We start from the raw sequence: 20914 nt of genomic DNA on the forward strand, positions 1-20914 counted from the left end.
TAACTACAGCGTACTTTCCACACTTGATTATTTGCTGGAAGCAAAAGCTCAGCTAAATGTGAAACCTGTCAGTCATACATACCCTTACCAATTTGACTGGATAGACTGTTGTTGTTTAAATTGAGAGTTCTAGAGCATCTCTGACGCTAGTTGCCTACAGAATTGTTTATTTTTAAACATTGTTATTTAATTTTTTTTATCATTTGGAAATGATTTATATGTGTAAAATTTAGTTGCTTAAGTTGAAGTTATTTATATAATCAACGGTTGCTTATGAATAAAAGAATATTTTTTTATCATTTTAATCATCATTTAAGAAAATAATTTAAGAATTATTTAAACTCATATCATTGAAGTAAAATATATATGAGTTGTGTTAATTATGATATGATATTGTAAGAATTAATTAACGTAAAATAAAAATCATGCTCATTGGAAGTACTCTAACAAACAAGAACAATCTTATTACATCAAATTGTGTTTTGTTAATTGATGCATCATTACTCGTGAGGATGGAATGGAACAAGTAATTTTTTTTAGCACTGTTTTTGTAACAGATTGCAAGTCCCACATAGGAAATTTTATAAGTGAAGAGTGGGGAGCTGAATATAAATATATCTAAGCAAGAAACTGAAATTTGACGTGTCCTATAGAGACAACGAGTTGTGCCAATATCTGTTATTTCGAACACACAACTTTAAGACGGTTTTGTCTTGCCCTACTTTGGTTAATACTTTACCGTCAATTTTTGGAAGCCTTTCCTCTGAAGGAAGACTCGTATCCCAATCAAAATAATAATTATCTCAAAGTATAGGGGATCAGTTCAATAATATGTTAAAAGAAAAAAGAACCCAACAATAAATATGAAAACTTAAACTAAAAGGTCAAAAAGATATAAAATTACTAGTGAAATGAATTAATAAAATAGAGAATAAGACCCCACTTATTTTGATGGTCTAAAAGTTTAGTGAATTGGATTTAAAAGTTGATCGTATTTTATTGAATGTTTATAAAGTACTTATATATTATTATTATAATGCAAGAAAAAAAAACCAATTTCTTTTAACATCAACCCTTCATATTACTCACTAATGAATTGGTCAAATACATTGTTGAATTTGAACGAGTTTGATTTTTAACAACTGAATCAATTTTTATTGATTGTTAATAATTAGATTAGATAATAATGTAAAGTCTATATATCATATTGGAGTGTTCAAAATTGTATAAAAATCAATAGTTATTTATTTGATTTGATTTTTTATTTTTCAAACAACATAGTTTGATTCGGTTAACAATTTAACACATAAAAATTAAATTAAACAAAATTGAATTGTAAATATCCCTAAAAACATTTGTTGCAATTAGTGTTTTTTACTAGATATTTACTTTCTAAGTTTACATAATTGCAAGCAAGTATCATAAATGTTGTTTTATTATTTTTTATAAGTTTAGTTGTTGGAACTTATAAATTGATCTTATCTATTATTTTTACTTTTAAGTTGAATAATTATTATTAATTTTTAATTAATGATAAACATTTAAAACATTTTTTAATACTTACTAACAAACAAAACGGTTAAAAATTAATTTGGTTTAATTCAAATTTCATAAATAATTTAAGAAAAATCAAATGATATCATTGCTTGTTTATTTCCAACTAATTTTAAATTAAATTTAACTCATTTATGTTTTATAATTTCATGATTCTTAAGTCTATAATTTAAAAAGGATCTTTTTAGTATGTTATATTTTAATTCTTGTTTAGTTCTAAAAACATTCAAATTAGATAAACTACACCAGAATATTAAAATAAATTATTGAAGATCAATTTCAAAACATAAGAAATAAAAAATAAGAATGATGAAAGTATGTAATTTAACTTAAATTAAAAACACATCAAACCCCATTAAAAAAAATCCTACACAGGCATATGTTCTTTTTCTTTCTTGTTCATCCTGTGATGAGATAGGAACAATGAGAGAAGCAGAGAAGATGAATCCCATCGATCATCTTCCCCTCCGTCTCCTCAGATCCGACACGGTCCCGCCCGCCCCAACCTTGTCCGAATCCACGGTGGATTTTCTCCCTGACTTCTCCGGCTACTCCTGGATCGCCTACGCCGCTTCTTCACTTCTCACCATCTCCCACTTCCCTTCCCCTCTTTCCCCTCACCAAACCCGCATCGGCCCCATTTTCCGCCAATCCTTCCAGCTCTCCGCCGATCCCCTCGCCGCCGTCGCCTGGTCCCCTAGTTCCCCCTCCTCCGGCGACCTCGCCGCCGCCGCCGATAACTGCATCTCGCTTTTCCGCCACGACTCCGCCACCGCTAAAGGTAACTCCGAGTTTCATTTTTTAATGGCTTGAATTACTCATTTGGTCCCTGTACTTGCACAATTGTCCCTACACAAGAATTAGAAACTACTCGTCTTAGTTCTTAAAATGCACTGTTTAAGAAGGTAAAATGAATTGAGCTTCTCCCTAGAAGTTAAAATCAACCTATTATGAACTTAAACTTTTATAGAAGCTCCCTCTTTTTTTTTTTTTTTTTATCTTTCTCCAAAGGCTCCTTATAATTTATTTTACTTTCTTATTTTCTTCTCTTATAAGAAAGTGAAGATTTCAGTGACCATTCGAAGGTTGCTTTTTGCATACGTTTTAGTTCAGAGCTAACTCAATTACTTAGTTTACATGCTTTTTAAAGTCTTTCATATGGTATGGAGTTAAAGCCTATTAAACAGGCTGCCCAGTGTCCACCTTTATAAGAGTTAATCGTAAAATGGTGTCGATGTGTATTATGGAGAGGTTTAGATATATGAAGAAGTTGCCAAATTTTGATTACTTGTTTTGCTTTTCTTGTTTGATGAGGTCTTGTTTTCATCTTTGGAGGATATCTTACCTCTGCTCTTGTTTTTAATATATTTACAGAGAAAAGAGAAAATTTTACAATAGGATGAGTCGCTGTCTCTTTTGTTAGTTCTACATATTAAAAACATGATCTTGTCACTCATATTCAGGTTCTTTTTGTTGGAGCCAGAATGCAGTGCTTGTACAACATACGAAAGTGGCAAACATCAGATGGACAGGATCGGGAGATGGAATAATTTCTGTTGGAATGGAGGTGGTTTTCTGGAAAAAGAGTAACAAATGTTGGGAAGTTGCTTGGAAGTTTAAAGCAGATCAACCCCAAACTCTTGTTTGTGCAACTTGGTTTATTGAGGGCCCTTCAGCAACTGCAGCACATCCTAGTAAAGAGCACATTGAAGGGTCCTTGACCAATGAGAAAAGCAAATGTGTATTGGTATGTCAAAGCAACGGACTATCTGAATATTCAAAAGTCAAACTACATCATCCTTTACCTGTCGTAATGATTCAATGGAGACCATCAAGAGGAAAGCTATCAAACAGATATGGTAAGTGTTCAGTAAGGCATGTCCTGTTGACATGCAGCTTAGATGGGACTGCAAGGTTATGGAGTGAAATTGATAATGGAAAGGCCAGGAGAACTGGGAAGGACATCAATGATCAGAAGAACACGGGATGCTCTTTTTGTGTTGTTGCTGTTATTGAGATTAATCAGTCCTTAAATGGAACTCTTGGTTCAGATATATTTGTGAGATGGGGGACAGACTTTGAGGGAATATTTAGAACTGGCGAAGAGGCCGCCAAACAAGTTTTTTCCAAAGAAGGATTTGAGCATGATGTTAGAAATTGTGATTGGCTTGTTGGGTTTGGTCCTGGAATGTTGCTTAGCTTTTGGGCTGTCCAATGTCTTGATGATGTTTCTCCGCTGAGATTCCCCCGAGTTACGTTATGGAACAAACATGAAATCCAGAACCACGACATAGCAAATGTTTACAAGTTTAACTCATCTGATTTTAAAAATGCATTTTTTCTTCATAAGATCATTATATTGAGAAGTTCCCTGTCTGGTCCACCGATTATATGCTCTTCACTTCAGCTATTGCCTTGTAATTCCTTAGTTTGGTCAAATTTTCGTATTCAAATGATACATGATGCTGTGGAGAAATCCATTGATAATGTTAACACAGATAACATATCCTCCCATTTGACTGGTGGTGTTTTAAACTTAGATGGTCATAGTGGGAGAATCTTAAAGGTTTCACTTCATCCTTGTACAAGCAAAGTTCAATTAGCTGTTTCTCTGGATTCTAATGGACTGCTTCTTTTTTGGTCACTTTCTAACATTTCAAACTGCATTTTGGGATGTCCAACTTTGGTTCCTACTATGGAACTCTATGGAAAGCTTGCAACTCAAGACTCATGTTCCTTGTACACAAGCTTGACATGGGCACCTTCAATACTTGATGACAAGCTGGTTTTTTTTATGGGGCATACTCGGGGGATTGATTGCTTCATTGTCAACATTTGTCAAAGTGAAGAAGAAAACATAGAATGTCACTACTTATGTACTATTCCTTTCAGTGGTCATGGTCCTTATGAGGATGGCCCTTTTGATATCTTTACAATTCCTTTAAATTCCACTTGTGACAAAACTTTCCGTAATAATAAACTTATGTTATTGGCAATATGGATGGGGAGATTTCAGGCCCTATCATGGGAAGTAAACTTGCACTCATTTGACATGTCAACAAACTGTTGTGAATGCAATTTTGATGTTAAAAGCATTGATAACTGCAGTGTTTGGGCATTTGAAAGTACATTTGCTAATAAAAAATATTGCATTACTGTAAATCCATGTTCATGTGAGTTTCTAAGTTCCAATGATCTGGTTACTAGTTTTGCGGTGGCTGATTCAGGCACTCTAAGCCATAGGCAACAAGAGTTTGGCCTTGCGAATGATCTGTGTAGTAGTTATCCTGCATATATCTTGGCCACAGGCTCCTCTGATGGCATCTTGAAACTCTGGAAAAGTAAACCTGGCAACTCATTGACCCAGCACTTGCCATGGGAGCTTGTGGGTTCGTTTGTTGCACATGATGGTCCCATCAAGGATATATGTTTAGCTGATTGTGGTGAGAAGATTGCCACATTCTGCTACGAAAGCAATTCAAATGCTATCAATACCATCCATATATGGGATGCTGTACCACTAATCAGTGCTGGGACTTTTATTTTGGAGGATAAAATAAAGACTGAAAGTGATGTTATTGCTCTAAAGTGGTTACCTTTAGGAACTGGGGAGTTATTGCTTGGAGTTTGTTTGCAAAATGAATTACATGTGTATGCTCCTAAGCGTTGTGTTGGTACAACATTGTCAAACTCTGTAAATTTTCCAAAAAAGAATATATGGGTTCGCATTGCATATGCTCACACTTCCATTCCAATTTATGATTTCTTGTGGGGACCCAGAGCTGCAGCAGTGGTGATTCATGGAAATTACTTTAGTATATTTAGTCATTGGTTGTTCCATGAGGATAAAAGGCAAGGGAGTAAATTTCGTCCCGGTGATTCAAAGCCTAATACCTATAATTGCGAGGATGAAATATATGAAGACATACTTTCTTCAGTTTTTACTGAATATGACATTGGTGCTTTCAGAGAACAGTCACTTGGAGACAGTCATGCAGATTTTGATTCTGTGCAGTCCAGCAAAATCAATATGAAGGACAATTCCAGTAGCTTGTTTCTGGCCAAGGAACAATTAAAATCTGAACTTCTTACCAAGGTTGGTTTATGGAGCATCTTAGAAGTAGCTGAGATAATTAGTGGATCATTGCCTACTTATCACCCTGATGTACTAATTACTAATATAAGCTCAGGTAATGGTTAAGTAAATTGTTTTCTTTAAGTATGACCGATGACCAACTAATTTACTCGAGCATGTAATGGGAATGATAATATGTCTTTCATGTATTTTTATTGTTATTTTTAATGTTTTCAGGAAACTGGAAACGTGCTTATGTAGCTGTGAGGCATCTTGTTGAATGCCTGACTAGTTATGATACTAAAAAGAGACACATCTCCAAGAGAATTGGCCTTCCAAATATTTTATTGTCATATTATCTAGAAGGCTGTATATCAAAAGGTTCCCAACCTAAGGGATTCCAGTGGGGCGGTGACACTACATCAATCACATCAATTTCACAGGCTCAGGGTAGCTTGTTCCAGTTTCCATATCACTCAGGTTCCATTGTTGAAAATGAAAGCATTTCCTCCTCAACAAAATCTGAGCTTAATGGCTTTATTGAATCTCTTGAGAAATTTCCTGATTTACCATTTTTGATCGACATAGAGAAGATGCAGATTCTTGCAATTATAGATCTGCTTAGTGAAGTTAGTAGTCCTCACTCATCTTCTGCATATCAGAGTCTTGATGAACCTGGACGGAGGTATTCATGAACTTATTTAATATTTTTATGGTTTCCTATTACATTTCTTTTGACCTTTTCCTTTTATCTGTTTTTTTTTTCCCGTTTGATAAATCTTAAGTAAAAATTATTGGAAGATATTGATGAAGTTTTTCCCAATCCAACTCAATGTAAACAAAAAGGATAACCTGCAATGGACCAGGATAAATGACAAATTAGAAGATATTACATCATTTAAATGATGGAAATTTGAGAACAGAGAACAAAATACAAGACCAAGTCTTAGAATGAGTTTGAATCTAATTCAATTCCAAAAGCTAGTTCATACTGTGAGGGTTACCTCCTACTTATATATTCTACTATGGCCTTATCTCTAGTCAATGTGGGACTTGAGTTTTTCTCAACACACTCCCTCACACCCAACACTATTGGGCTTGGTGTGTGGATGACATGGTGGGTAGCCCGTTTAATGGATCTAGGATAAACACTAATACCATCTTAGAATGTGGATTTGGGCCTAACTCAACCCCAAAAGCTAGCTTATAGTGGGAGGCAACCCTCACCCTATAAGCTAGCTTTTGGGGTTGAGTTAGGCCCCAAACCCACATTCTAAGACCAAGTATATGAGGTCTTGAATTTAAGACTTCTCTCTGAATCTCTGCAATAGAACTTGAACTCTCTTGAAATATTATCCACTCGGCTTCTTACACAGGTGGCAAATAAATGGATATTAGAGACATGCAATTGGCAAGCTAGCCCAGCTTACATTTTGAAACATTTATAGCTTGGTTATTTCATTTTCATATTACTTTGTATTGTTGTTGTTGCATTTGAAAATCAATGGCAAAGCACCTGTGGTCACCTTGTTTCAGGACATCTTTTAATATGATCACTTTGTTAAAATCATGCTCTATTGCATTTACACATGAATTACTAAATTATAAGGTCATGAGCTATCATGGAAATAATATGCTGACATATGGAACATACTTTAAGGGCCATATTTGGGTCTGGGCAGATTCTTAACTATTTAGAGTTAACTATGTCATGAGAAGGGCTGATATAATTTTCATGCTAAAAGAAGTGTAAGAAGAAGGCTGGCCAAATAGTTAGTTTCTGTTTTTTCTATTAGGTTAGTATTGAAAGTTGGAGTTTTTTTAATTTATTATAAATTGTCAGAAATTTTCAGAAATTAGCTCTCCATCTATGCCATGCTTTTGGAATCATCCAATTTATGTTGTTGTCTATGTATCCTCTGTTTCTTTCTGAACTATCCATGCTGCTAATATTCTATTATTCTTATCATGGAGATTCTATAACCTATCAATGATATTGTTCACATGTCAAAATTCTTTTAATAAATGGTTGTGAAACTGGAAAATTATGGAGTGTCATTGCTGATGATAATTATGAATATGATCTTAGATGGTGAATTATATATCTAAACAACATGTGGCGGCGACTTTGGGATCTGATGTGTATATGGCTTCGTTTTGGTAGTTGGTACATGAGTGATGTTATTTCTAAGCTTTTCTTTGTAGGTTTTGGGTTGCACTAAGATTTTGGCAACTGCTTTTTCTCCGAAAGTTTGCCAGAGCTGCATCTTTTGAAGAGTTGCCCGCTGACTCAAGGTTATTTGTATGGGCTTATCATTCTGATTGCCTAGATAATTTATTTGGTTCTGTCATACCCAATGAACCATCATGGCAAGAAATGCGTGCTTTGGGTATGGGCTTTTGGTATGCTAATATACCTCAATTGCGTGCAAGGGTAATGCTTAATCCTTTCCTATTTTCCATTCTTCTCCATGTTCTATATGTGCTAACAAACATGAAACAAAATCTTGGAAATTGAAATCTTAAGTTCTGGCATATGAGCTGCTATATCTCGTAAGAATTTGCGTTTCTTGCTGGTGTTATATGACTTTTGGCTGAGATCAAATTTTGAAAGAAAATATAGAATAGTTATACTTCAATGCATCACTGACTGCAATTTATTTCTTTCCAGTATAATAGGTTGGTAATTTAGTTTGCCTGCTAATTTAAACAGTTCCTTGTTTCATGCATTCCTTACTTGATTTCAATATCTGTATGCTACCTTTGTTATAGTGTTCTTTGACAAATTCAATCTGGATTTTTTTTTTGCTTTCTTCCTTCTAAAAAGTATAAAATATTTGGGAACCTATTTTTTGCTGTCGAACCAGATATTAAGAATTACATATTTTTGTTATGAACTTCGCTAGAGAATATTTTAGTATCCTTTTACATTTATACAGTTTGTTGGGAGTTAAGACCCTGGGAAGTAGTTGTGGTGTTTATAAAGTATCAACCGTTGTGATGCTTTAAAATGCTGTTTATCAGGGTGAAAATCCTGCCTCTCATGTTTATTTCTTTTACTCTCTCAATATTTGCTGATTTCATGCTGCCATGGTGTTGAAAGAAAAACTGGAATTTCTCGTCAGCTTTGACAAATTAGAATGTGGCAGGAAGGCTTTTGTTTTACTAATTGTTGATTTATTTGTTGTTTGGGTTTCTCATCTGTTGATTATTGTTGTCAGAACTCAAAATATCTCATTGTTTATTACTCTTTTCCAATTCAAACAGTTTAATACTTCCTTTGCTCCTCTTGCTCTCTAGATGGAGAAATTGGCAAGAGCTCAGTATTTGAAGAACAAAAATCCTAAGGATTGTGCTTTGCTGTATATTGCACTGAATAGAGTTCAAGTTTTGGCTGGCCTTTTCAAAATCAGTAAGGATGAGAAGGATAAGCCTCTAGTGGGCTTCCTTTCTCGCAATTTTCAGGTAAATTATCTTATAAATCTGCAAGAACAGTATTTTTATAATGGTTCCTTGTTCATCAATGTCAATAAAGGACTTGGTGACTTACATTAGACTGATAGAGTCATGTAGATCTTAATTTTTAGTTGTTCTTTGAATGTGGATTGTGTAAGTGTTGAAATCCTTGTTCTACATGCATTTGTTTTTTCATATTTATGGTATTAAGTCATTGATTCAACAATAATAGTTTTATTACAGGATGAGAAAAACAAAGCTGCTGCTTTAAAAAATGCTTATGTCTTACTTGGAAAGCATCAGCTGGAATTAGCAATTGCTTTCTTTTTGCTTGGAGGTGATCACTCTTCTGCTATAAATATTTGTGCTAAGAATCTTGGGGATGAACAGCTTGCCCTAGTCATTTGTCGTCTTGTTGAGGGTCATGGTGGATCATTGGAGCATCATCTAATTACAAAGTACATACTTCCATCTGCAATTGATAAAGGAGACTACTGGCTTGCAAGCCTTCTGGAGGTGCCCAAAATACTTACATTCATTTATCCCTATAGGCTTTCTGCTATACTCTACTTTTAAGGCTTGCTTGGCACATGTTCCTATACCATGTATAAATTGCTCTCCTTGATTTTCACTGTGAAACAAGTGATTACTACCAATCTTTTTTAAAATACTAGATTTTTGTTGAATTCTTTTATAAATAAGATACAAAACCTTAGTGTCCAAATGTGCAGAAGATAAACATGTTACAGGTATAAAGCATTTAGTTCCTGATGACAAAAAGTGGAAGATTTTATGGACCTGATTGTGGTAGCATATGTCTAGATGACATTATTTGAATTTGGTTCTTGCTAGATTCGTGCTTATAAGGACTAGGGAGTCTACACTCATGAATATGGATTCTGATAGCAGTTAGATTGGTCTTGTTTAGCTTATGTGATCTACTGAGAACAGTTACTTGTGTTTCTTATTATCATGATATGTATATTTTTCTTTCACCACCCCAAGAAGGAGCAAGGCTGAAATTGGGCTGGCCTTATCTAATTAATATTTTTCCTTTCTCAGCCTAGAGAAGGGCTGCCGCTGAAATTGGGCCTGTCTGATTACGTTTGGTGTGGTTGGCCTGATCTATTTTTGTACCTCCGAGATGGAGGTGCCCAAAATACTTGCATAATTCAATTTATCCATCGTGACATTTTGTTATATTCCGCTTTTACTAGTGACTTGCTTCATATGTGATCCTAACTCTAACTAGATGTCCTTGATTTTGCAGTGGGAAATGGGTAATTACTACCAATCTTTTTATAGAATGCTAGAGTTTTCAGTAAACCCTGTGCCTTGGGAGTCCACTGTCATGTCCAATTGTGGTCCTTTTCTGGACCCCACTGTTGGTTTTTATTGCCAAATGTTAGCAACAAAGAATAGCATGCGGAATGCAGTGGGGGAGCAAAATTCTGCAATTCTTTTAAGATGGGCGACTTTGATGACAGTTGCTGCCCTAAAAAGATGTGGTAATCCTGTAAGTTTATTTTACATATTGTGCAATTAATCTACTATAAGTTAATTGAGTTTTGTATATGTACATAAAAACAAGTTTGCTTGAACTTCAACATATCTAATGAGTTCTAGTATTGTCAAAACTTCAACCATTTACTGAACATGTCTTAAGCTCTGTTTATTTTGTGCTGGTTGATATGAAAACTGTGTAGTGTGAACAGGGCCACTTCTGTCTTTATGTGAGGAATACTTACTGTGCCTTTCATAGCCTTATATGTAGGTGTGGTAAATGATTTTAAGATGGAGAAGTTAGCATCTTATTGGACTATCCTTTCCTTTAGAAATTCTTTTTGCAGTATGTTTCTTAGGCCTTTTCATGTAACTGTGTCCACCTGTTCTTGTCAATCTAGGAAGATATTGTGGAGATGATTTTTAAGCCCATCCAGTTACCCAGCCATGTTGATGAAAAGAATTCTGAGAATTTTTTAAGAATTCTATGATCCTAGCAGAGATATTGGACATGTGTCAGTACAATGCCAATATGTGACATATATATTTGTTTGTGTACTCTTCCTATGTTACTGGTCAGTAATGATTCATAATGTTTTCTTGATTCAAGCTTGAGGCGTTGGAATATTTCTCGTCTTCACTGAGCATGTCTGAGACTGCAGATCAAGAGAGTGAATTAGGTGACAGTCATGATGTGCTGTCCAGTACTCTTAAGCCTTTGCCAAGAAAATGCTCTAACTGGTTGTCTGCTAATGTGTCTGTGCATCTCGAGTTCCATATTAAATTGAATTTGGCACTTTGCTACTTATCAAAATTGATAAAAGAGCATCCAAGCTGGCCTGACACTTTTGCAGAATATAATGGAGAAGCTTCTTATTCTGACGAGTACATGATGCAATATGCGAAATCAGTTGAAAGTTTTAAACAAAAGTTATACACAGGACTTGCTCTATTTGAACAGAGGTTTTTATTGGCTCCCCACTGTCTAATCAGTATGGTATGCTTGTGTTCCAGTTCCTCCTCCCCTTTTGTATATGTGTCACCATTCATCTATATACTTCTGTGATCACTCTTTAATTTCCCTTTTCTGCAGATTTTACTCTTACTTTTTCATCATGGATCATTGTACATTAGATATGATATGACTGATGGATGCATTCAAGGAGAACTGTCTCAAAAGAAGAGCAATATATTTGATGATTTCAATTTATATTACTCTTGGATTAAACCCCTGTTTAAGACTGCAGAAGAAGTCTCCTTTTTCTATTCAAGATTTTTTTGTGCCTGCAGTATGGAAAATTCGCAACAAAATTCATCTATTGATAGTAAACCTAAGTTTTTGGATGCTTTGCAATGCCGCTTTGAAGGTGTTTTGATTTCATTGTGGTTTTTTAGAGCAATTTTGAGGATCCAGTTGAGTTCTATTTGCAAAGATCTTGTCAAAACACATCTTGATATCCTGGATTTGTATGAATATTATTTACATTTTTCATTAGCTTGGCTTCAAAAAAACTCGGAAGCGCTTTTGTATATGTCGGAACCATTCTTGGTTGCACAATCTAATGGTCGTAATCCTTATGACATTGATATGGTGAATCTGAAGAAGCTTATCCCAAACATTGGGCAGTTGTTGGCTCAAACTTCTTTAATGTCTAATATAGAAAACCTTCAACTATCCAAATGTGCAGAAGATAAACTAGTTGCAGATCTAAAGCATTTAATTCCTGACGATGAAAGATGGAAGATTTTAGGGACCTGCTTGTGGCAGCATTTCTCTAGATTCATGATATCTAATTTGAATCTGGTTCTTGCCAAACTTGAAGATGGTAATTTATCTGGGCCTTTCCACAGAAAATATACTTATGGGGAGTCTTATCTCATAAATATGGATTCTGAAAGCATCAGCTTGCCAGAGAAGATTCGGTTAGTCTCATTTAGCCTATGTGATCTACTGATGACAACGGTTACTCACATTTCTTCTTATCATGTTAAACAACATGCAGAATTTCTGTGGCAGAAAGTAGGGAATGATTTGAATGTAATGACTCTTAAATGGTTAACACAAAAATCAGAATTCAGTCAGAACCAAAACCTGGACATTTTAGAACAGGGGAACAGGAAAGATAACTATTCAGTTCATCAGTTATTATGGGATCACTGTGCGGATCCCAAATTGATATCTGATTGCTTTGCACAGGAAAAACTCAATTGGCCTAATGACTTGGATCAGATGAATACTAAAGGTTGGAATGACTTGTCTATAATTATGACAGGACTGCATAAAACTGATGATACATGTGGTGATGGATGTAAATTTAGCACTGGATCTTCTAATCATGAAGTTGGAACTCCTGTTAAAGGAACATCTCTAAGTGGCCATGCTTTTGCAAGAACAAACCAGAAAGATATATCTTATACAAATTTTGCAGTTTTCCAGAGTCCCAGAGAAATGTACAAGAGAAATGGAGAACTTTTGGAGGTGATTTCCCCTTCTGTTTAATCATTTTCACATGGCCACATATATGTATATATAAGAATGACATTGTTGCTATATTTGAGCAGGCATTGTGTATAAACTCTACTGATCAACGGGAAGCTGCAGTTGCTGGCAATAGGAAGGTTTGGCTCTTAATCAATGTTTTTCTGAAGTTTTGGATGCTTGGATGTTGATTTTTCATTGGCATGCCTGTATGTTTTATGTAGAAAAGATTGTATAAATTTTAGGGTTCTGTGTTGAGTTTTTTTGTTATGGGTGGGGATTGAAGGTGGAGCCAGGAATTGAATTCAATAGCAGAAGAGAAGTACTATAGATTGATAATCCTGGATTTTTTTAAATTAAAAATATGGTTTAAATTAAAGCATTAAAATTTAATTATGAATAGCATTTTTTTTAACTATTTGTAAATATTAACATTACACGATGTTAAAAAGTTTGAAGGTAAGTGTTATAAACCTTTGTGTTGGATTGAGTCACAAACCTGAACACGGAAGAATCCGTCTTGTGACCTATGTGAAAGCAAAAAGCAAACTGTCCCTTGACAGAGATCATCCTAAGTCCTAAACTAACAGAAGTTTCTTCTGAAAATAATCTCATTGATACTATTCTAATCAGGTCTGCCCTTTAAAAAGGCTACAAAGATATCCCTATTAATAGTATCATAACTAACAATTATCCTAATTGATAAGAGATCCTTAATTAGTAGGATCATATCAATTCCTCAAAAAATAAAAAAAAGGATCATATCTAACAATAATCCTAATTAATAAAATAAAAATAAAGAGATTCCTATTTAATAGAATCATAACTGTTATCCTAATAAAAGAATAACAATTCTAAGGATCTAAAACTGGGGATTTTGATATACAGATAATATCAAGATAGGAAAGAAACAAAATAAACTGAAATAATTCAATATTTAAATTGATAAGGAAATACTAATTAGTGATCCACATCATTATGCAAGAGTTTATATATACTAAAACATGCATAATATTCATTTATAACTATTAATGAGGAGGATATTGAAGGTTAGCACTAAACTGAAACCTATATTTCCATATTTTCATGTAATAAATGTCCTTATTTAAAATATTTTTCTAACAAATAGTGCGGTGGTTAAGAAGTTGACAGAGTGGCCTATTATCCTAAGCCACTTACTGTATATATTCAGGTTAAAAAATAGATAGGATAGGAAATATGATAACTAGGGTGCTGGCATTATAACTTGGGACTAAACTGTCTGAAAAGAGAAAGGGGGCTAAAAAAGAAAATAATATCCATGTTACACATACCTATGAAGGTATTCAGAATATCATGAGGAAATTGCTGTCTATGGGCTCTCCTGAACTGTGCCATTGTTAATTTCCAAAGTTTAACATGTGGCTGTGATCCACATAAGCATGGATATAGGGTTTGAAGGTAATATGAGAAATATTTCCAACATTAGTGTTCAACTTAATTTCCCTTTTTTGGTCAAATGATCAGTGGACCAATGTATTATGTAAGTAAATAAGTAAAATATGGGTACAGTATGCAAATGGTAATGGTGATTTATTTGTGTGTTTATTGTTAACATTGTTTGAAATGATGATTATTTTGCATTTGCAATTATACTTAGTCCTCTTTTAGATGTTTTCTTTAAAATTTCATTGCATTTAAACTGATTCTTTAGAAAACTCAATCATCCAACATCTGAATATACAAAAAAGTATGTTAATATCTGTTTCTGTTCATCTAACTCAGGGTATAATGTTCTTTCATCTGGAAGATGAGATTCCTTTTAGTGCTAAATCAGATGATCTTTTGTGGGCTACAGCTGATTGGCCTCAGAATGGATGGGCAGGTTCAGAATCCACCCCTGCTCCAACATGTGTTTCTCCTGGTGTTGGCCTTGGGAGCAAAAAAGGGGCACACCTTGGGCTGGATGGAGCAACTATTGGCGTGGACTCTTCAGATTGGCCCAGCAATGACTTGACAGGTGGCAAAGTATTAGGAAGGCTAGGTTACACTGGTATTGGTGCCTCTGGATTAGGTTGGGAAGTTCAACAAGATTTTGAAGATTTTGTTGATCCACCTGCCACTTTGGAGAACATAAGTACCAGGGCTTTGTCTAGTCATCCAATGAGACCTTTCTTCTTGGTTGGCTCTAGCAATACACACATTTACTTGTGGGAGGTTAGGAAATTTCAAGTTGCTATGCATACATGATAGATGCATTGACTTATGTGCTTATATTTGTACAAACAAATATAGAGACAGTTTTTCCCCCTATGTTATGGTTTCTTCCTTTTTAGGTGATCAACTTTTTCAATTGTTTCTCTTAAGTTTGCTTGTTTTACTGTCCAAGTTTCATGCACAATAGCACATGCAATTCTTGTCACTAGAGAGGAGGGTGTCATTTGAACCAATGGTTTGTTATATTTGGTTCTTTTTGAATATGACACCCTTGTTCAATTATTTGAGTTTAAAACTGAAGATCTATCAGCCTACATAGACTTTTTCATTATTTGATTATTTTACAAGAGGTCATAGGTTCAAATTCTTGTGTTGTAAACACCCCCCCCCCCCCCCCCCTAAAAAAAAAGAAAAGAAAAGAAGATATTTTGTATACAGTATCTGGATTACTGCATATAATTAATTAATTGCATGTGTGTTCAATATTTCAAGCTTATGGCTAATAAGGAGCATTATAAATACAGTTCAACAAAGACAAAGCTACTGCTACATATGGAGTGCTGCCCGCTGCCAATGTCCCTCCACCTTATGCCCTTGCATCAATTTCAGCCTTACAGTTTGACCACTTTGGACACCGATTTGCCAGTGCTGCATTAGATGGAACTGTCTGCACGTGGCAGCTGGAGGTTGGAGGAAGGAGCAATGTTCGTCCAACAGAATCATCTCTTTGCTTTAATGGTCATGCATCGTATGTACTTTCTCTTTCTCAACTTTAGTTGCAATTGTTGAGATATTGATAGATATTAGCACTTCAGCTGATATTATTCAGATTTCATTGTTTCACTTGATTCTTTCCTAGTTTCATTGTATCCCTTGCAATCATTCCTTGATTTTTTTACCTCATTTGTTACCCTATGTTGTGTGGTGCTAGTTGTGTTGACCACCCACAAATGAAGGCCAAGGTTAGATTTGACAGCATGTCATTAAAAGTTAGAACTTGCTTGAAACTAAAACTGCATCCATAATCAGGAGTGATGTAGTAATCATTTGACTCATGTTTACGATGGGGGGTTCGACAAGTTTGAGTTTTGTATTGTTGGTGTGTTTATTTGTGATTTTTCTCCTTAACAAAGATGTCATTTTGCTGTTATTTAAATGTAAACCTATTCTACACTTGATTTCAGGGACGTCACATATTTTTCCTCAAGTGGATCGATAATAGCTGTGGCTGGATATAGCTCTAATGGTGTTAATGTGGTCATATGGGATACTTTAGCTCCACCCACTACTTCTCGAGCTTCCATTTTATGTCATGAAGGTCTGTCTCTAAATTAGGTTTATTAATGAATGTTTGTACATGCTAAGTAAACAGGTTTAACTCACTCCCATAAGCTAGCTTAAGGGGAGAGGATTGGCCAGTCTTATAAGTATTACAGGCATTTGATTTAAAGCATGAAGTTTACTGGACTAGACATGTGTGAGTGGCCTCACATCATGGCTGGATAGGCTCTATTACTATATTAGAAATGGACAATGTCTAACTCACTCTATCATGTTAAAAATAGGCTGGCCTAACTTGCAAAACCTAACTCAAGGGGAGAGAATTGCCCAAGCAATGTAAGGAGTGTTATGGTCATATTCTTAGACTGTGGGGCATCTTAACATTATGAACTAACTATTCCAAAAGGATAAGCAATTAGATGAAGGTACATGAATGGTTTAATACTTTTATAACATCTCTAATACACCCCCACACTATACCCCTTGAGCTTTACATGTAGATAATAGGCCCACCTAACTTGTGTGTAATTTCAACTTTTTTATTAGAAAAATGGTGGTGGCAAGAGTTGAACTCTAGGCCATTTGGGTGAAGAGACTCTGATGCAATGTCATGAATCAACTATTCCTAAAGCTTAAATAGTTAGGTGAAGGTGCATAAATGGTTTTATATCATGAAAGCTTAAACTATTGGGTAAAAAGAATGGTTTTATATCTAACATGTTCCCTCACACAAGTCCGTTGGACTTAGCATAGAAAACAGACCCACCCAACCTTGTGCTAAATTTAACCACTATTTAAAAGAACAGAGGCTAGACCACTACGTCATCAAAATTGAAGATTTAATTTCATATCATGAATCAGTTATGCTAAAAGCTTAAGCTATTGGGCAAAAGCACATTGATGGTTTTATATCTAACAATGTGTAATATAATTCAATCATTGAACTTTCATGTATCCATATCGAATTTATTGAAATTGGGATGGATTTGCAAATTATTGCTTAATTAAACTTTTTTTAAAGAAAAATAAAATTTTATTCAGGGTTGGATTGGGGGTTTGCATCTTGTCTGTAAAACCTGAAACTTCCAGTGCTGAAATGTTACTCAAGCAAAGGTTTGGATGGCCTATAGCTCATAGTTTAGATTTGAACATGCATGCTGACTTTTTGCTTTTGTATATTTTTCTGTGAAGGATGAATTATGTCCTAAGGTTTATGTCATCCCCCCCCCCCCCCCCCCCCCAAAAAAAAAAAAAAAAGAAAAGAAAAAAAATAATTAAAAAGGGTTTATGTCTTGTCACATTACCAACCTTGCTTGCCTTTTTGAAGGTGGTGCACACACCGTGTCTGTTTTTGATAATCATGTGGGAGGTGGTTCTGTATCCCCCCTTATTGTGACTGGTGGTAAAGGTGGTGATGTTGGACTTCATGACTTCCGCTATATAGTTACTGGAAAGGCTAAAAGGCATAAGCGTGCTGATAACATTGGGCAAGGCTCTGTCTCATCTTTGACTTGTGATAAAGATCCGAATGTAGATGGGATGCTTTGGTACATTCCAAAGGCTCACTCAGGTGATGAAAGTTCATTTGCACTTGTAGTAATGGTTTATTCTTTTTCTAACGATTTCTGTTTGAATTTTATGACCACAGGGAGTGTAACAAAAGTAGTTACCATACCAAATACCAACTTGTTTTTAACTGGAAGCACAGATGGAGATGTCAAACTCTGGGATGCCCAGAGCACAAAGTTAATACATCACTGGTCAAAGATACATGAAAAGCACACCTTTCTGCAGCCAAGCTCTCGTGGATTTGGTGGTGTTGTTCGGGTAAATTTTTCATAATTTTATATTAAATTCTTATGTTTCTTGATGTGTTTTGCACCAAATTCACCTATTTTGGGCATAACAGACACCCACCATTGCCTGTTCCTGCTGTCTGTGAAAGTCAGCTGCTTTACAGCTGATGCCGTGGGCTGTTGTAGCTCTGTCAAACTCATGGCCTCTTAAAAAAAAATACCCCAGTGTCATAAGGCTCTTCACTATGCGAAAGTATGGGAGAGGGTCATTGTATGTAGCCTTGTCCTTGCTGATGCAAGGAGGTTGCTTCCGAATTCAAACCCATGACCAACTGGTTAGGCACAACTTTACTGTTATTCCAGGACTCGCCCTCTAGCCAAAATGACCTTAACAAAAAATAGTCTCTAGCTAAATGAATTGTGTCAATGGTGTTATTTTAAAGGTTAAACAAATGTGTATAGTCCATCAGAGACAAAAGAGTTTACACACTAAAACTGATAGCATAAATTGTCACAGGCTGCTATTATGGATATACAAGTTGTTCCCCATGGTTTTCTTACATGCGGTGGGGATGGAATTGTAAAGCTGGTACGGCTGGAAAATAACTTGCTTGGCCATGGAATTGAGTTATGATACTTCTGAGATCCTTTGTGTTGATGACAAACTCGACTATGCTGCAAATGCTTCATGACAGTGGTCATCATGGGTCAGAGGTTATCTCTTTCTGCATTACTGGCTTCATCAACAGCTTATAAGAAATGTGAACATTGCTGAAGCCACCATCCATTTTGAAAAAGGATTTTTCATTGGTATGCTCAGATATCCAAAAAACCTGCAACTTGGGCAAGCCATACATCCCGGAACATAAACATCTCGTGCTAGTGAACCTCATTACTTCTTTGAACGGATTGGCTGGGTTCATTTTGATTCGAGTCATTCTTTCTACATGGAACAAAACTTTAGTCAGTGGCCGGGCTATAATTGTATCAAGTTATGAAATACCTCTCGAGGCTGGCAACATTTTTGAGAGAAAACTAGTCTTTGTTCTTGGTGTACATCACCTGTTTGAATTTGTTGATGGATGTGAGTATAGTGTATACATATACGGCAGAAGGTCCTGTTTGGGCTATTTTCTACCAGATTCTCTAGTGAGTTTTGTTTTGTTTTGTTTACATTTGTAGTCATGCTTTACAGCATGTATATATTAAGAAATTAAGAAATTGTGTCTGATTTTAATTAGAAATTGAGAAAAGTTATAAAATACTACTGTTCATAACTCTTCTTGGGAATCAAAAGCTTGGACCTTTTCCAAGTGCAACTTTAATCAAAGATGAGAAACATACTACCATGTGTGTCTACTGTGTGCAGCATTTTCGTTGTCTAAACTTGGCACCTTGTTAACTCACGCAATTAAGAATGGTATTAAAGATTATTTAGCACTGATAATTAGAGGTGCTAAAAAGAGAACGACAAAGGTGAAAGTAGAAAAGACTTGTATGAGAAGAATGCTTGAATTTGAGGGTTTGAGCCTAGAAAAGATTGTGAAAGAATACTTGATTAGTGCAAATTTAATATATCCTTATATCTAACAATCTTAGAAAAAATCATGGTTATATTTTATGCAATCTTTAATTATAAGATGAGGCAATATAAATACTATATTAATATTCCTTACCCCTACATCTTTTTAAAAGGTATTTTTACTGCAGTATCTTAGTCCTAAGACAATATATTCGTTATAAAAACTATTTTTTCTGTACATAATCTTTTTAAAGTTTTTTTAAAAAGCCATAATGTTTTTTAAAAAAACCTCTTTTATATTATTTTTTCGTCTTTTCACTACTTATTATAAGAGTTAAACCTAAGAATCTAAGAAAAACCAATTTGATTGTTAAATAAATAAAAAAATATTAGTGCCCCTTTCCCTCTTTGAAATGCAGAAACATATTTTTTTTTTATGTACACTTATATAACAAATTTAAGTCATTATTATTTAAGGATAACTTCAGTATTCTCATTTTCATAAAGTCATGTATCTTTCTTAATTTATAATACATATGTCTAAATTTATGCATTAAGACAGATTAATTATTTTTATTTTTAATTAAGTATTTAATAGAGATATTTACCATAGTTGGTTTTTAATTAATACTTAATTTTCTTCTACTATCATATACATAATAAAATATTTACAAATTTCTAGTAACACTTTGTTAATTGAATTAATTCTTAAAATTTTCAAAAATTAAAATTTGTGAACTTATATATTTTATATTTCAACTTATTTTTTATTACTAGCAAAATAATTTCTTTATCACTTTAAAAAACTATTATATATATATAAATTATATTTTATATAAATCCAAGATAAATCATGATTTTTTTTGAAGAAAAAATTATCATGAAATTTAATCCCCATAAATATGATAACATATATATCCACCTCAAATAAACATTTTCATTTTCTTGACTCAAACACACTTTTAGCAAACTCACAAGCGGGAAGAGATTTAACTAGTTTGTAGAGAAACTTAAGTTTAAACCTTGATGTGTAGACACGCATTGACATAAAA

General features: G+C 34.5%; 1 protein-coding gene across 3 annotated transcripts; it reads left to right on the plus strand.

Moving 5' to 3' along the window:
- The first annotated feature begins 1915 nt into the window (after positions 1–1915).
- Positions 1916–19689, plus strand: LOC114390088. Of its 3 annotated transcripts, none has more exons than XM_028350769.1 (16): positions 1916–2335; positions 3018–5744; positions 5867–6314; positions 7835–8063; positions 8930–9094; positions 9329–9601; positions 10356–10601; positions 11199–11585; positions 11682–13067; positions 13151–13207; positions 14832–15263; positions 15788–16011; positions 16448–16581; positions 17872–18114; positions 18193–18371; positions 18858–19689. In XM_028350769.1, the coding sequence occupies exons 1-16, from the start codon at positions 1978–1980 to the stop codon at positions 18972–18974; spliced, it is 7605 nt and encodes a 2534-aa protein (XP_028206570.1). In that variant the 5' UTR covers positions 1916–1977; the 3' UTR covers positions 18975–19689. The 3 variants fall into 3 exon arrangements, with proteins under 3 accessions (XP_028206570.1, XP_028206572.1, XP_028206571.1); XM_028350770.1 differs by having other exon boundaries at positions 2205–2335; positions 3038–5744; XM_028350771.1 differs by lacking the exons at positions 15788–16011; positions 16448–16581; positions 17872–18114; positions 18193–18371; positions 18858–19689 and having other exon boundaries at positions 14905–15196.
- Positions 19690–20914: the final 1225 nt, after the last annotated feature.

This window comes from Glycine soja, chromosome 16 (genome assembly GCF_004193775.1).
Source record: "Glycine soja cultivar W05 chromosome 16, ASM419377v2, whole genome shotgun sequence".
Classification (NCBI taxonomy): domain Eukaryota; kingdom Viridiplantae; phylum Streptophyta; class Magnoliopsida; order Fabales; family Fabaceae; genus Glycine; species Glycine soja.

Bases quoted from the DNA above. Each gene is read 5' to 3' on its own strand.
- LOC114390088 (XM_028350769.1), top strand. From the start codon at position 1,978: ATGAGAGAAGCAGAGAAGATGAATCCCATCGATCATCTTCCCCTCCGT. The intron at 18,115-18,192 runs GTGATGAAAGTT...TTATGACCACAG, and splicing joins CATTCCAAAGGCTCACTCAG to GGAGTGTAACAAAAGTAGTT. The intron at 18,372-18,857 runs GTAAATTTTTCA...AAATTGTCACAG, and splicing joins GATTTGGTGGTGTTGTTCGG to GCTGCTATTATGGATATACA.